The sequence below is a fragment of the Cyclopterus lumpus genome, chromosome 17, assembly GCF_009769545.1.
Source record: "Cyclopterus lumpus isolate fCycLum1 chromosome 17, fCycLum1.pri, whole genome shotgun sequence".
NCBI lineage: Eukaryota > Metazoa > Chordata > Actinopteri > Perciformes > Cyclopteridae > Cyclopterus > Cyclopterus lumpus.
In genome coordinates this window covers 4227027-4243827 of record NC_046982.1, presented here as the reverse complement: position 1 = coordinate 4243827, position 16801 = coordinate 4227027, and the positions used below count along the sequence as shown (strand labels likewise).

Below are 16801 nucleotides of genomic sequence, written 5' to 3'. Positions count from 1 at the left end.
AAGTAAATATATGAAAAATTAAAATATGTAAACAGAAAACCACAAGATACTAAGCCAACAATATTGCAATTTTTCAAAAGTCATAATCTTGGCATTGCTTTTTAAATTTAATTTGAGTGTATTGTATATATTGTAACCTTGTTTGTTGCTGCTACACATTAATTTCCCCCTGGGGATGAATACAGTATCTATCTATCTTACTCATACCTGTCTTGAATGAAATTATGTTTAACATCATATGACTTGATAAACTCGCACTAATCGTTAAATTAAGATTGTCAAAATATGACTTGGTAGCATGTGGCTGCATTAAACACACAACGTTCTGGGTAACAGTGATCAAAAAGTGTGCATTTTCAAAGACTTAAAATAGTCCACCAGTGTCAGTTTCCCAAAGCCACCACTGGATGTTATTGGAGTCATCTTTTACTGCTATATATATATATTCAAACTATTGGAATTGAGTTGGAAAATTATATTTTAAAGACACAAGTAGAAGGAAAACAGGAAATTGAACAATATTGGTCATTATTAATGAAATTGTGGCCGTATCCAATTAATTTGTTCTGAATTTTTCTGTTCAATGTCTGAGACTTTATTAATGTCAATATGGGCTCTTTCAGTGGTTACCGACTCCATCACCAATGATGACCACGCAACTCAGTGACACATGGGCGGTCAAGAGAATGTTAGAAATGCCAAAAAAATATGTATTTTAAAATAAAATAAAAAATAAAAAGACCCAATGGGACCAAACTGTTTCGAAATAATTTATTCAGTTATACAAATACAAAACACCCTCTCTCACTCAGTTATCATAAAATAGGTAGGTCTTGGCGGTGTTTACCAAAATCCTCTCCCCGCCAATGTGGTCGCCAATGTTGCGTCATGTTCAAAATGTAGATATTTTGACCTCCAGTATGTGTGAAGACTAATTCCATTGCTACTTAAAAATACAGATACTAAATCTTGATTCTGTGAGCTTCTCGCTTTTCAACAAGCCGCTCACCTAGGTGGAAAGAGTGATCCAGTTTGATGTGCTACGTGAGAGTTGCGGTCCGTGACCCCACCGGGTGACCCCGACGGTGGTCCGTGACCTCCGTCCACTACCTTACATTCTACACTGTGAAGCCAGAAAAGGAACCGACGATGCGCCCGACAGAATGAAATTCAAGTCTTATTTATTAAAACTGGTTTCTCCCAATCTGAAAAACACAAAAAAGAACTACATGTAAAGAGGGAAAACAGTCGGTTGACAAACAATGTGTCTGTGTTTGGGGTTAAAAGACATGATTTTTGCATGTGATTATGTCTTGTGCTTTGGCCTTTAAAAAAGGAAAAAAAAGAAAAAAGCATCACACTGGTAGCGTTTGGCTGGATGTACCCTCGGGAGCAACAGCTTAATTAAAAAAAAAAAAAAAAGGTACACTTTTTTGATTCAACCTAAAATCATAAAGAGGCGTTTCTATTGTAGCCGATATTTTAAACGTAAAGAAACAAAAACAGCAAAAACAGGCTTGCTAAAGTCTCTTGTTTCGTTGTGTGCCCAAGCTAGTAGGTCCTCGTTTCTTTTGCCTGTAAAATGACAGCACATCTTCTCCTGCTATGGCCCAAATTCTTTTCTGCTGCAGCTCATTAAAAATAAGACCGGAGTGGGGTAGATGTTGGTGGGTTGGTGGTTCAGTTCAATTCAGGTCTCCCTCTGTTGTCAGGCATCCGGGTCCAGCAGGCCGCCTGGGCTCCTCCATGCATCAGACTGGTCCACTATCAAACACCGAGCAGCTGATGGACGTTCTGTCACATGCTGAAGACGCAGCGGGGGCCCTCAGACGAGCTCAAGAACCTGAGCGGGGGGATAAGACAAAGACCCGTTACAGCACTGGAAACAAAGGGTTAAAACACCACCTGTGCAGTCATGGCCTTTACAATAATACAAAAGGGCCACATGCCGTTCAAGTAGCCTATCAACATCTTTATGTAGTCAACAACTGACTGTCAAATCAAATAAAGATTTATTATCAAAATTATCAGTTTTCAAATTTAACTTGATGAATTATAAATACTCTAATGAATAAATGTTATTCTCTCATTTCAATTACAATGCTGGATTTAAAAATAGAAAAAAAACATTACAGAACGGTTTTGAAAAATGTTTCTTAAAATATAGTACTTAATTTTACACAAACAAATGGAACTTAATGTTCTTTTCCCTGTAGCTTTAAATTCAGTTTATTCAGGTGTCTTGTGATGTCAACCAAAAAAGTCACGACATTATATTATTCTTATAAAATGTATGTGCAGGGATCTGTTATTGAAACCACTTGTTTCAGCTCTATTCTCTCTGTTGACATCATCGTTGGACAGTGAATGAATTATTAGGATTCTGATCATATTGGGGGGTCTTAGATCGTTTATTTTTCTGTTCCTTCATTTCAGATGCGAGTCGGTACGTTTGTTTCAAAGAGTTTTGCTTTGCTTCACATTGGTGCTTTTAATAATCTATTATACTATCTATACATAATCTATACTATTATGTCTCATGTGTTCTCTGAACACATGAGACATAATAGTTTTGATCTGCCTTTGGGAAGAATGAACATAGAGTCAATTATAGAATAATGAACATGGAAGAGTCTATTACAGAATAATGAACATGGAAGAGTCTATTACAGAATAATGAACATGGAAGAGTCTATTACAGAATAATGAACATGGAAGAGTATATTTAAGAATAATGAACATAGAAGTCTATTAAAGAATAATGAACATCAAATAGTATATTAAAGAAGAATGAACATAGAAGTCTATTAAAGAATAATGAACATAAAATAGTATATTAAAGAATAATGAACATAGAAGAGTCTATTAAAGAAGAATGAATATAGAAGAGTATGTTAAAGAAGAATGAACATAGAAGAGTCTGTTAAAGAATAATGAGCATTAAAGAGTCTATTAAAGAATAATGAGCATAAAAGAGTCTATTAAAGAAGAATGAATATAGAAGAGTCTTCTTGGTTAAAGACTCTGGTTTCTGTCCACATTTCTCTTGTTGGAGAACAACATGGAATAACTTCTCACTCGTTCTGTTCCGACTGTTCGGCCTCTCCTCCTCCGGTCTCTCCAGTCTGTATTTCTCCCTTGAGACACGATGCCGAATACGCATATTTGATTGGCTGAGTATGGTCACGTGACATGGTGTAATTGGTCGGTGTGTTTCCTGAACCACTGAACGAGTGCCGTAAAGACTGGAAAAGCGCTCTGTCAACATTGAATAATTCTCAATTATTGATCGGTTATAGGTCCAGGGTCCAGATACAACGGCGCCTGGGTCCGGATCCGGATCGCCTGTTAGTGACCCCCGCCCTAAAGCTTACCCTGCTTTATGGTCTGTTTGACTCTAAATTAACCATCATTTACTAAATGAACATCACGCTGTATTGAAGAACACTTAAAAACTAGAGATTGAGACCATAAACTCAATTGTTTTATGGGTCATTTCCTCAGACTTCGTTACAACCAGACTTTTTTTTGCAACTAGAGCAGTCGCCCCCTGATGGCCATTAGAGAGAATGCAAGTTCAGGACACGTTTGCACTGGTTTCCTGTGCCCCCTCGACGCGACCAACTCGACCTTCCTTCCCAACACCTGCTCCCTCGTAAAGTCAAATGTTTTGAGACTTTGGCGATGTAATGGTGGTTGACGTCTTCACTTTTTTGCTTGGTCACTTTAAAAAAGTTGCACTGAGAAAACCACCATATCTGTTTTTACGGGGGCCTTCATGTCGAAGCAAGTCGCCCTTCCACAATGTTAACATATTTCTAAATTCTACTTGGAATATTGTTTGAAGTCATTGATTTTGTTTATTGCAAGTGTTCTCTTAACATTTGACTTGTTTTAAGCATTCAGAAACTACAGTCTACACATTAGACTACTAGTGTCTATATATTTTGACCACTCCCCAAAGGCAATACATTTGAAATCATGGATGTGCTTTTAAAAACATGATTACTAAAGTGTATTAGATCTGCAAAGATCGATTAATTGACAGAAAAATATATTAGCAAACAACTTTTCCGTGGAAAATGTCAAACACAATAGTGATTAGTGTGTTTCATGAGCGACTTTAAAAACACAAACCTTGATCGTTCCTTGACTGTTTGCAGCAATCAGGACATTTGACTCCTGAAAAACAAAGCATCATTTATAAAACCTAGAACGTATGTATCACTTACAGGACAATATTAACAAAGAGCAAGAGCACGAGCGCGCGCACACACACACACACACACACACACACACACACACACACACACACACACACACACACACACACACGGCGCTTACTCCATCGGGCAGGGCTCTCCAGCAGACGGCGCTGACAAACTCGTTGGTGTCGTCTTCCTTCTTGTCTTTGTCCAGGACACTCTTCACCGTGTCGAACTTGAATGTCAACAGCGTCTTTGACAGCCCTTTGTAGTACAGGTACAGGGAGTTGTTTTCACTGCCTGTGTAAACACGCACAAAAGGAGGAGGAAAAAAAAGCGGATGTTTTTGCTCCACGGGTTCATTTGCAACACGGTTGTCTTTTATTTGAATTATTTTTTTTTATCGATGCTTACCACAGGCAACGTAGTCTCCATTGGAAGCCAGGCCCACAAAGTTCTTCTCATTGATGTGACCCTTGAAAGAGCGCAGGCAGTGAGGTTTGTTGACGTTCCACAACTTCAGCTGGCTGTCTGTGGAGCTGTACCAGAAAGGGTGGGAAACACACGAGCCGAGTCAGGAGCCATCAACGCTCAATTGGCAGTTTGTAAATCTGAGCATCTTTTTGTGTGTGAAATGAGGAAAGAAAATGGGTCGCCATTCTTTGGTCAACCCTGCAACGTAAAGCAGTTGGTAAAGGGGCTAGATTAGAAGTACAGACGGGTGTCGTGAGAATTTGAATTGATACTAAGACTCATAGCGATCGCTCCGTAACTTACTGCAGAGCAATTAACGCCGGACATTAGCGATTCTCTGGGTTTTACTTATTTAGGGCATCCCTAATTATAAGCATACAACATAGAGTCTTTATAAAAAAAAAAAAAAGATTTCTTGTAATAACACATTATTTATATCCAGGGTTGCAAAATTCCGGGAATATTCAAAGTTGGAAACTTTCCACGGGAATTAACGGGAATAAACGGGAATAAACTGGAAATGTTGGGGTAATTTAACTGTATTTACCTTGTCATGAGCAGACATGCATGCAAACATTTATAATACAACTTTTAAAAATGACATTTTTTACATTTTGTGAGTAGAACTTTATTCAATCATCGAACAACAAAAACGTTGAATGAAAAAGGTGTATTCCCTATGATCGCCACCCCCCAAACCAATTTTTTAGTGTTTGTCCCTGAATCCTTTCAGGTCTAAATGCTTTCTTCCTGGACCTCATCAACGTCCTCCTCACTGCTGTAAAAAGTTAGTCTACTGTATACAAATAAACTTGGTATTAAAATGAACATGGCTTCAGTTTACCAAGTAATCAATATGCTAGGTAATGACAAACAGTGTTGGCAAAGTTCACTTTCTACATGAACTAGTTCAGTTCATAGTTCATAATTCAAAAATGTTGAACTAAGTTCACAGCTCCAAAAAATGAACTAGTTCAGTTATTTTTTTCAATATGTTGCGAGCTATAATTTAAATCTCTATCCGTCTGCAATACCGCTCTTGGCCTCTACGCAACTCGGCGCTCTCACACTTGGCGGGCATAGGGCTGAAACGTTCAGACGCAACACTGATGACAAAGACGTTCAAAAACGTTTATGTTTCTGGCAGACAATGTTCCCAACCAGCTGCATTCAGGGTCCAGCTGAGCTAGGCGTGCATAGTCTTGTTCTCAACTACATTTAAGTTCCCTGTTATATGCTTTTGCAAATAAACTTTTTTTTCCTTCAAAATTCCCAAAATTCCCGAGACAAAATTCCTGTGGAAACTTTCCGCCCCTTTTCAACCCTATTTATATCATTTCGGCACAGCACTGCTAAACAAAATAAGGGCAAACGGACTCACGCAGAAACTATTTCCTCTCCGTTGACAAACTTGGCGTAGGACACAGCCTTCCTGTGGCCTTTGAATACCATGATGGGCTGCTTGGTGTTGCGTAGATCATAGTAGTGGACACAGTGGTCTGCGAGCAGAAAAGGGAAAAACAACAATTAAATAAAACAGTGTGCATTCTTTCAGTGTCAATCCTGTCGAGGCCAGGCAGCCATGGTGGGACGACGGCTGAATGAACGGCACACGGCGCCTGCTGGCTTTCATTCAAATATCAAAGCTTCACTACAACAACAACTTCCAACGGCATAGAAGGGTTTTTGTCCCCCCCCGGGGCTCAGCGGACTTGGACCGTGGAGACACAGGGATTGGGGGTAAATAAGCCGGGGCCGGATAACACAAGAGTTTCTGTGCAGCTCTGTTTGTCCCACGTTGGCGACTTGAAGGGTCGTTTCTGTGTACAAGATTTCAAATTCTCAGGCAGCAACATTAATTTATCAAGAGGTTTGTCTGGACCACCGGAGTCTGCAAAACTGCCAAAGAAACCGGTTGGTCTACGAGGACAAACTGCGGTGGTTGGGTGTAACAATACTAATACATCACGACGAGCAAAAAATTGTTCCTTTGGAAATAATGATTATAGTATCAAAAATACGGGTGAGTGTCTTGTTATTTTGAGACACTAAATCATTGTTTTGTTTTTATCTTTACTTTGAGATACTATTTCATTATTATGAGAAAGGTTTTGGTTATTTTATTAATATTATAAGAGCGTTTGTCATTGCTACTGTAACTCGCTTATGCACTATGTAAGCTGAAGGGTTTTAAAGCGTCGTCTTACAAAATCCATGAGAAGTATGAGAACTCCTTTCTCGCTTTGTTTTAAATCGAATAGATGCAGTTGCATAACAAGAGCGGACGTCTTCCCTGCTGGAGTTCGAGCTACGCTGAATAGATCGGAGTATCGAACCCGAAACAAAGCTTTGAATGCACCAAACAAAGTCATTCAACTTGGCCCTCGTGAATTTATAACAGGCGTTGCATGCTTGAATATTGTTCAGTTATTGTGGACCACTACCGTGGTCAACCATTATCATGTTGAACAATAAACTAGACCGTTTGCACCTCTGATGTTGTCCTCCATCAACAGTTACTCCACAGGACAAAGATAAGACCAATCTGACAATCTGATCTCACCTGCACAGCCAAAGGCCAGGTGATACCTGGAGGTTGGGCTGAACTTCACACAGCAGACATTGGCCTTGGCCTCGATGCTGGCCACTGAGTTATCGAGATTGGTTGACCACAGCTTCACTGAAACACAGCAAACAGATCAGTGAACATTTCTCTATGAGCTGCACAGAGGATTTATGACTGTACCCTGTAGGACACGGCGTTTCTGGTCCTCAGTTACCTTTCGCATCATCAGAACCGGAGGCTAACAGCTTGGGGTCCATTAGGTTGAAGTCGACACTCCAACACCTTTTTTCATGTTCCTGAAAAGAAAGCAGAAGGAACCATTATTTTTATATATATATATATATATATATATATATATATATATATATATATATATATATATATATATATATATATATATATATATATATATATATAGTCTGCACAACGAAATGCAGTTTTTCGGCCCGAAAAAAAAAACAACTAACTATATTACACAGGTGGAGGAATATCCCAGCCAGAGGCAAGAAGCTGCTCTAAAGTCTAGTGGTACGCCGAGTGGAGGGGGGCGGGGCTGCTGTTCCCAACTGACTGGGATCTGTTTGTTCTCACTCTCATTTGGGCTCAGCCTCACATCGGCTGTGGGGAAGGATTGTATTTGTGATCAACACACTTGATGTCACTGTCCACAAGATTGATGCCACATGTTATCTGGAGCGAGCGATGCACCGGACTCGGTTTTAAAAAAAAATAGCCAATTTAAAGCAACCGGTCACATGATAACTTAGGAACTCACTTGGTCTTGTGTGCTCTCATTAATTAGACGTGAAGTTAATACACGAGTCATAATTTAGTTGGAATAAAAACTCAGCCCATGGTGTTCTCCACCACTGGTTTGAAAGAAGGAAATAACGGCGGAAATCAGGAGAATAGAAAAGTGACTTTCTTTTTTCAGATAAGTGTTTGATTTGAGTTCAGCCCACTGAGGTGTCAGTCTCTGGGCCTCCTGAGTACATCATACCTGGTAGACTTTGGACCTCTGGCCGGTGAACCCATCCCACAGGATGACAGTACCCTCGTAGTCGCTGCTGGCCAGAAGGTTCTTGTGGTAGCTGCTCCAGCTGATACAGCTACAACAAACAAGGGTCGGGATCACAGTAAGGCTCACCGTCACAATCGGCTACGCTCTTAAATAATTTGTAGGATGCTCACCTGATTTTAGAATTGCAGGTCATTTCATTGACAGGGTAGTGGATGTCCACCGCATCCTGGATCACTGTGCCGTACTCAAACACCTTGATCTTCTTGGTCACGCCGGCGATGGCGAAGTAGTCACAGTCGCGGTCAAACTCGATACTGGAGCACAGGTGAGAATGGAGTCATTGATAGTGAGAGGGTCGATGACGGTTACACAGAGAAAACGCTCAATGGCTACAACAACAAAAAGAATCATTAAACAAAATGTCGAAAAAACCACACTGAGCCTTTGAGGCTACGATAGACAACGTCTGCATCTTCCTTTCTGCACCTGGAGACGATACTGGAGCCGTTGTAGAGGTCGCTGGCGTACGAGAGGGTGGCGAGCGGCCGCACAGAGTTGTAGCGGGTGAACTTAGACAGGCACTCCATGAAATCATCCAACTGGTTCAGGTTTCTGCCTTCATCTGGACACAATAGAGACACACGCTGTCAAAACACTGTGCACAGGGAGCAATGGGGACATTGACTGTATGCTGCGTGTGATGGGGAAGAGGGCAGAGGAGCCCCGATCAGCCTTTTTGACGCCGATGTGTCGTATCGTCCGATACAGAGAGGTTTGGTTTTGGTTTTAGCGGGTGGCGAAGGAAACCGAAATCAGCATGAACCGTAAAGAATTCTGCATGTTATCCTTTTCCTTTGTTATCGTCTTCTATAGTGATAATTAATTAAAAAACGCACAATCAAAATAATTATGGAAATAAAAACGTGGCATTGTTAGATTTAATTATGTATTAAAAGCTGCTTAGAGCTAGTGTTAGGAAGTTAAACAGGCCATAATTCCCGTATATCCATTTCATCAGCATTATATTATGTCTGTTTACCCGATACTCCTCTTACTCTTAACGCAAAGCAGCCTCCGTTAAAGTGAGCTGTTAGTTAGCCGCGGTGTCCTCAGTGTTTAACCACGGGTGTGTAAAATAGGCCGACGAGTGGGGGTGTGGGGCCGTAACCATGCCGAAGCAGCCCTGTGTCACATTTTGACAGCGATAAATCATCATATAATAATATCATAACCACAAACGAGGAACATTTTGTGCTTTTGCGCCTCGCAGCATACGTGTCATTCTTCCTTTGCTGAGAACCAAAGCGTTTCAACAGAAAGAACCCACTGTGACAGCAAGCAGTGGAGTTTGTGGCAAATGTGTGTGTGTGTGTGTGTGTGTGCGTGTGAGAATCGAGCCGTCATCGTGTGCTTCCTTCAATGCAAATGTAGTCAACAGAAACACATCGGCCTACAGATGTCCTCGGACGTGTTGCCGCTGTGCTGGGAGCGAGCGCCGCCGCCGCCATTCCCCGGCGGGATTAGTCACCTGTGATGCGTGACATTTTGTTGGAGAAGTAGCACTGCTCCAGATCCTCGAAGTGAGCCGTCAGCCTCTTCCTCCTCGACGCCAGCGTGCTGTTGTACCAGGTCTGTCTTTTGCCCTGGCGAAAAACAAAGGGTGCCGTCAAGCCGGCGCTGAACTTGGACCGACATTTACTCCACAGAACCACTTCACTATACGTCCCAAACTTGGGAGAGCTTGTGTACATTCCTTTTTTGGGAACTTTTTCTAATATTCTATGGCCTGGATCCATATTATACACATTTTCTAAAAGACAGATATGCAAACAAAACATTAAAAATCAAAAAAAGATAATGAAAATAAGGAGATGTAAACGTGAAAGGAAATGCAACCGGCGGGTCTCGTTTCTCGTACATACCTGGGTTGTTCCACCAAATCCTGGAGGCTGGCTGTAATCTGGTGGCTCCATAATACTGCTACAGCTACGCAACAAGCAAAAACACATGCAGACAATAAGTCAGAGGACAGGAGCCACAACACCCTCACTATATGCATGACCAAGTGGCTCTTTCCGGTTCTACACAGACGAGGTCCGACTCTGATCTGCTCCTATTCTACCCAGACCTGGTCCTACACTATACTATTCTACTCTACCTAGACTTGCTACTATTTTACCCAGGACTGGTCCCCTTATAAATATATAGCAGTTATCACAGAGCAACAGGCAAATGTTCTGAATCAGGAAGGTCCTTCTGTGGCTGGTTGGGAGGACGATGGACTCGTAGGTATAACTTGTTAAAAACACGGAGGTCAGCTGTACCTGGGTGCTGGTGAGGGGGCCTCAACATTAGGCACCGTACACTCGGCCTCCATCATCGGACAGTACAGCCCGCTCATCTCCTGGAACGTTGCACAGGAATAACATGTTTTTAACGCGTTACACTCCAGTTGTTCCCCATTACACAATATCACAGGATTTCATAATCCTCCTCCGCCTTTACATTTACAATTTGGCTGCTTTACCTCAACACGCTTAATGTCCTCTTCAAGAAAGCTGAGCTCTTTCTGCAGTTGCTCCAGTTGCTGTTGACGGAGCCAGAAACACACCATTAAACATGCCTTGCCACCCAGCGGTACAGTTATACTCGGATTATTAAAGACGTATGTACCTCTCTTTTGTTTCTCCGGGCTTCTTTCAGGAACTCCATGAGGATCTGTCTCTGAGCTGCTTGGGATTCCTAGCGGAGACACACAAGACAAGTTCACTGACAAAGTCACAACACTTCATAAAATGTTCTCGCCGCTCTTTCCATTCCCCGGTACGGAGTTGGCAGAACGCCGGTGTGCAGACGCGGAATGATCAAAACGAGGCACCGATTATAAGGAGCGGGTGCGCTGTTCGATTCAGCGACAGGAAACGACCCCTAACCCGAGGGGTCACGGATGTCGGTCACAAGTTTCCCGTGCTTCGAATGTTTGGCTAAACAACACGGGCCGAGAAGTCATATTTTGGACCCCCTTCATGCAGTCAAAACAAATAATAATAATTTAAAAAAGACTTGATTCTCAGGTGAAACCCCCGACAACCGAATTCCAGACGCTGGTTATGAACTCAAATTAAATGTGAGCCGCTTTTCACGTTTTCTGATGTTCATAAATCTGGAAATTGTTTTGCAGCAGTAATTCGTAGCACAGTATTTCACCGTTGTTTTCGAGTACGGGTGGGATTTACAAGGTCAAAAGAAAAAGAAAGTCTCATGTTGGTGAATACCATGCACCAGTTGGTCTGGAAGGTCATAGAGCGAAAACGTCATAAATACACAAGTGGAAGCTTTTTTGCATTGTGTCGCCCAAATCCGTTAATTAATATTTACAGAACTGTGCAGATTTGCCATCGGGGAAAGAAAAGAGCCCTTACCAAATATAGAACCAAACCGTCGCCCCTTGCCTGACAGCACAACCTTTAAATTAGGACCAATATCAAAATGAATTGAGCATCCGAGTGTCCTCTCAAGTGTCCAGAGAGACAGAACCATACACAGAGGGGACAACGACACAGGCACACCCTCTAGCAATAGCACGAATGCTAACCTAGCTCTTCGCGGACGCCACAGAAACCTAAAGTTCTTGACCAATCTGGTGTAGAACCTGCAAAAAGCTCACACTTGGTATGAAGTGGAGCTGCAACGATCAATCTATATAGGGTCGATTGTAAAATGAAATCGACCACTACTTTTTTCATTTGGTTCTTCCATTCCAGCTTCTCAAATGTAAAAATGTTCAGTTTTCTCTCTCTTTGATAACAGTGGAATGAATATCTTTTAGTCACGGACAAAACGAGACATTTGACGACATCATCTTGGGCTTTGGGAAACACCGACAGAACAACGAATCGATTAAAGTCGAGAAAAGAAAAATCGACAAATGAAACAGCAATGAAAATAATTGTTGGTAGCAGCCCTAGTATAAATTAAACTTGTAAATACTCGGGGCGGGTGGTGATCCTGTGTCACTGGCTGCGTTAGCCAACTATGCCCAAACGCACATGTTTGTGGACGCCACAATCCTTCCTCATTAATACGCACTGACATATTTCATTAAGAAAAGAAAAAGCGCCATGCATTAAGACTCACTGCTACAATCAATCAATAACAATGTGATGATGCACCTGACATTTCTCCTCAAGTGTGAGGCTGCACAATTCCAAAGAAAATAAACAAGGGAAGAAACCTTCAGAGAGCAACAGAGGAGGATCCCTCTCCCCGGATAGACAGAAGCAATAGATGTCATGTGTACAGATGAAACAGTAACTCCTGCTGTCACTTTAAAAAGGAGAGCGCTGATGTGACAAGACATAAATCAACAGGATACGTTGTGGCTCCTACTTCTCTTTTCCTGTAACTTCCCACAGATTGTCAAGACAAGAAAATAAAAAAGAGGTCTGTGGGGGGTGTGGGGGGGGGAGAGATGTTCCAGGCTAAGCTGAGAGAGCGATGGGCACCTGGTTTTACAAGAACATCTTAGCTACCCCTGTGATCTGCCATAATCATGTGGTCAAACTTAACTCTCATGTATGGATATAATACGAATGGGACAGCACTAAAGAAATATGATGTACAATTGTGGGTATTTAACTTATACTTTCTTCTCCCTGATGTGAACGTCTTTCAGGTTTCAGTCATAAAATCATCTATTTAGCTTCAATGACAAAATTAAATGTTTGATGAATAAATATCCTCTGATTTCATATGTTTTATGTCTCCATCTTTAATCCTTGATGTTTCGGAGTACATGTGATTTGCTAGGCTGAACACGTGTATGCTAGCCTCTTTGTTCACGTCTTCATGCTTCCACTGGTTACCCCGTGTTCAACAGCACATTGCAATGAATTGTGGGTAATTTCCTTGAGCAAAGCCCTCTGCGAACGCTGACTTATGGAAAAGGTTAATAAAGGGCTGAAAACGTCCGCTAAAGAGCCCTCGAACACTCGGGGATTTGACAGGGGGGCAGTCCTAAACCTAGACCCAAGGACGCCTCAAAGTCCGTTAGTTTGGAGATTGAGATCAGGCCTTACTCACCGCCTCCAGCTGCTTCTTCTTCTGGACCAGGAGTTCCAGCATCAGATTGACATTAGCCAGGTCCAGGTTCTCCTGGTCGGGACTCAACACATCCTGGAACACCTGCCACCTCGACCCATTCTGGGTCAGAGAAACCGATCAGTTCCAAGCAACAGACTTAAAAAAAAATGTATTTAAAGAAACAAAAACTGCGAGAGTGAAAATATATGTGTAGAAAGCAGCTACGATAAGCGTGTGTTGTACTCACGGGATGATCCAATTTTAGCCTCTTCTCCTCCGACCGTTGCTTCTGTTTAAGGATCAGTTCATTTACTGGGACGGGGGGGACGGGGGGGGACGGGGGGAGAGAGTTGGAAACGCTACATAAGTACATGACGGAAACACAACATTCACAGTACAGCAGTTACACGTTGGGTGAGTCGGTTTTAGTTGTGCTTAAAAACAGGAATCACTCCACAATGTGTATTTGATCAACGTGCAAATGTGTATGTTCTATGACAGCTAAAAGCAGGGAAAAAAAGGGCCCGAGCCTTTAACCCTCTTGAATCAAAACACCTACCGAGGAAGTTTGGGTAGAGCTGATCCACGTTATCGACGATGTAGTTGCACTTGGGACATCTGTTGCTGTCCTCCAGACTCTGGCGGATGCACTTGAAACTGCAGGGAGGGAGAGACAGCTGAGCACTGCGGGAAGGACTGAGACGGCACACCGAGGGGAGCCCTGAGAGAACAGTGCTGCCGCGGGACATATTTGTGCCCGAGCTAAGCCAAACCTAAAGTTGGACTTCCGCGCATTGCTTTTGTACGCGTTTTGGGTGAACTGTTGATACATTTTGTTAAGACTGTTTAAACAAAAATGTAATTCAGGTTTGAGGATGGTAATCCACCGACACAGATAGTCTGACATATTATGAAAATGAATAACAAAAAAAAAAAAAACAGTGGTGTTCCTCTTTTTTTTTTTTTAAGGGGGAAAACAATAAATAAAAAGTTGGGTTCTATTACTTCCTTTTTATAGTGCAGACTGTTTTCTTTAGGGGTAAAGTGAACTGGTGGAGGAAGGGGAAGTTGTATTCCTCCGTCCACACCTGGAAGCACCAACAACACAGGCACTGGTTGGCCAAACAGCATCACCACGTCGCTCTCTTGTTGTGATCTCAAATGAACTTCATACCCCCCTTTGCCTCGACCGGAACACTTACCAAAAACTGTGGCCGCACTTCGTCATGTGTGCCTCTTCTATCATTTCGAAGCAAATGGGACTGGGAAAGGAGACAGAGACACACACGTTATAAGTGCGTGTCAAACTTTAGAAACACTTGACAGGAGTCAAGTCAACTGCAGAAAGTACACTTTATAAAAAAGCGGTGCAGGAGATGAACTCACCAAACGAAATCGTTGCTTTTATCCTCGTATGAATTCAAGAGGCCGTTGTAGAGGGGTGCTTGGTGGAGGGACTTTTTCCTGCTACCCGAGGACGCGGTGGGTCTGCTCAGAGACGCGAAGCCGCCCCGGGACGACGGCACGGCGGCCAACGTCGGCACCGACATAGCCCCCTCGCCGGCACCCGCAAGGGTCCGGGAGGGCACGACGTTTCCAGAGTTGTTGCCATTACTGGTGACGGCGTTGCCCCCGCCGCCACCGTTTGTGTTCCCGGTGCCTCCTGCGCCGCCGCTAACGTTACTCGTGCTGGGCACTGAACTCGCCCCGCCAGCGCTCGGCTGCAGCCGGTTGCCCGACATCGTGCGAGGCCGACTAGAAACTCCCCGATATCCGTTGCGTTCTTGCTGTTCAAAGCATCCGGACGCCGCTGCTATTTGGCTGTTTCAGCAGGTTGGCTAGTTGGCTGGCTGGCTCGCTCGCTTGCGTGCTAGCATCCTGGGGAGAAAGCAAGAGTCACCGACCATCCAGCGCATTAAAACTTGTCCGTCGGTGTCCGCCCCGCTTTCGTCACCGACGGCGCATCAGGGGACCGCTGAAGTACGACGGACGAAAGGCGCGGACATTGAAAGCGGCCAATAAAACAACCCTACAACTGCGTTGTCCAGGAGATTAGCAGCCGGCTAGCTACTGTTAGCTCCAGAGAGGAATCCCTTCGAGTTTCCTCGATTACCCAGGTGCCCAGCGCGCTCCCGGTTTGCCGCTACCGCCCCCTAGCGAGAAGGAGTGCGACTGCGCCGTAAGAAATGCGCTTTAAGAAATCACGCAGTTGTGGCTTTTATTGTGCGATTTTAGCATGATAGAGGCATTTTGCATTGACGATAACAATATTAACAATAAGTTTTAACAGTTTTAGACTCGAACCATGTACAGTATCTTTTTATTTGGCAACGTGAATGACAAATCACTGAAACCCTCTCACTGCACTGAAACTCTCAGTTGAAACTCGGGTGAAACTGCATTATGTGGAATTATGATCCATGTGGCATTACATAAAAACAAATTCGGGCTTTCCTATCCATTCTGTTGTATGTTGTACTGTTGTAGAGAGAACGCTTCTTCGCTAAAGCTGTATCAGATTCCCATTAACGCCACAGCAGAGGGATAATGTAGAATTATGTCAATATAATAATTAAATAACCCTACAAGTGGCTAAAAATGAAAAGCCTCTGTCAGAATTAATTGTTGAAGATTATAATCAAACACCAAGAGGTCACATCCTTTCTTTTTTGTAAGTAAGTATTCCAGTAAACCACAGAAACAGTGTCTCTTCTTTTTTTTACTTTTTTTTTTTTACAGATGATATTGCCTTCACATGAAAAACACGCAGGTAGGTCACATCTCTCTCCCCCCCCCCCCCCCCCCCCCCCCCACCCCACAACTTGCAAGGGGATCCAAGAACAGCGCGCGTCCATTCATTCAAGCGTCCACCTGCAGCTTGGCAAACACAACCCGAGGCGCGCTAACGTATTCACGCTCACAGTTCAGCCCAGCCCGCTACTTGCTTTTCCGCTTTCTCCCCTCCACGTGGATAAACAAGGGATCCCTCCGCGTATGGCACACGCAAATATGGATTTTCCCATGTTGTTGTTTGCGGAAGGAAAGCGCATGTGTCATTTCGGAGCTCGGTGAGGACCACCGTGTACAGTGAGACGTCTTTAGCTGCATGCCGCACAGGTCCATCATGCACAAAACTTTTTTTTTTTTCTTTTTTTTTTTTTTAAAGTATGGTAAATCAGTAATAATATTAATATTAATATACATGCGATATTTAGTTTAATTAGATTAAATACATTAAAATAAATCAGAATATGAATTAATTACTAATTAAAGAGATGTGTTTTTTTTTGTTTTAAAACATATATATTTTTACATATCTTTCATAATAAGACCTCTGGGTTTTTAGAGAGAGGATGGATAAGTAAGATACTAAATACATTAAAGGAATTGAAGAAAAAAAAGTAGATTTAAAACAAACAAACTTGTAAAACACAAATAGCAGTTTGAGCTCAT

General features: G+C 42.6%; 1 protein-coding gene across 2 annotated transcripts; it reads right to left on the bottom strand.

Annotated features, from left to right (window-relative positions):
* Nucleotides 1-1164: 1164 nt before the first annotated feature.
* On the bottom strand, nucleotides 1165-15449 carry cop1 (COP1 E3 ubiquitin ligase). 2 transcript variants are annotated; one of them, XM_034556130.1, is made up of 20 exons: nucleotides 14735-15449; nucleotides 14551-14610; nucleotides 13908-14005; nucleotides 13596-13660; nucleotides 13349-13468; nucleotides 10940-11008; nucleotides 10794-10853; nucleotides 10591-10670; nucleotides 10189-10252; nucleotides 9795-9909; nucleotides 8753-8888; nucleotides 8437-8580; nucleotides 8246-8354; nucleotides 7460-7541; nucleotides 7243-7359; nucleotides 6061-6178; nucleotides 4620-4744; nucleotides 4345-4505; nucleotides 4138-4182; nucleotides 1165-1843 (listed from the first exon to the last, which is right to left on the bottom strand). In XM_034556130.1, the coding sequence occupies exons 1-20, from the start codon at nucleotides 15088-15090 to the stop codon at nucleotides 1826-1828; spliced, it is 2142 nt and encodes a 713-aa protein (XP_034412021.1). In that variant the 5' UTR covers nucleotides 15091-15449; the 3' UTR covers nucleotides 1165-1825. The 2 variants fall into 2 exon arrangements, with proteins under 2 accessions (XP_034412021.1, XP_034412022.1); XM_034556131.1 differs by having other exon boundaries at nucleotides 13349-13450.
* Between the last annotated feature and the right edge of the window lie 1352 nt (nucleotides 15450-16801).

What these genes read in the sequence shown, in the direction of transcription:
- cop1 (XM_034556130.1), bottom strand. Translation starts at nt 15,090, where the DNA reads ATGTCGGGCAACCGGCTGCAGCCGAGCGCTGGCGGGGCGAGTTCAGTG. An exon ending in AAGTGCGGCCACAGTTTTTG is followed by an intron (nt 14,006 to 14,550) that starts GTAAGTGTTCCG and finishes CCCTCCCTGCAG; the next exon opens with TTTCAAGTGCATCCGCCAGA. An exon ending in AGAAGAAGCAGCTGGAGGCG is followed by an intron (nt 11,009 to 13,348) that starts GTGAGTAAGGCC and finishes TGTCTCCGCTAG; the next exon opens with GAATCCCAAGCAGCTCAGAG.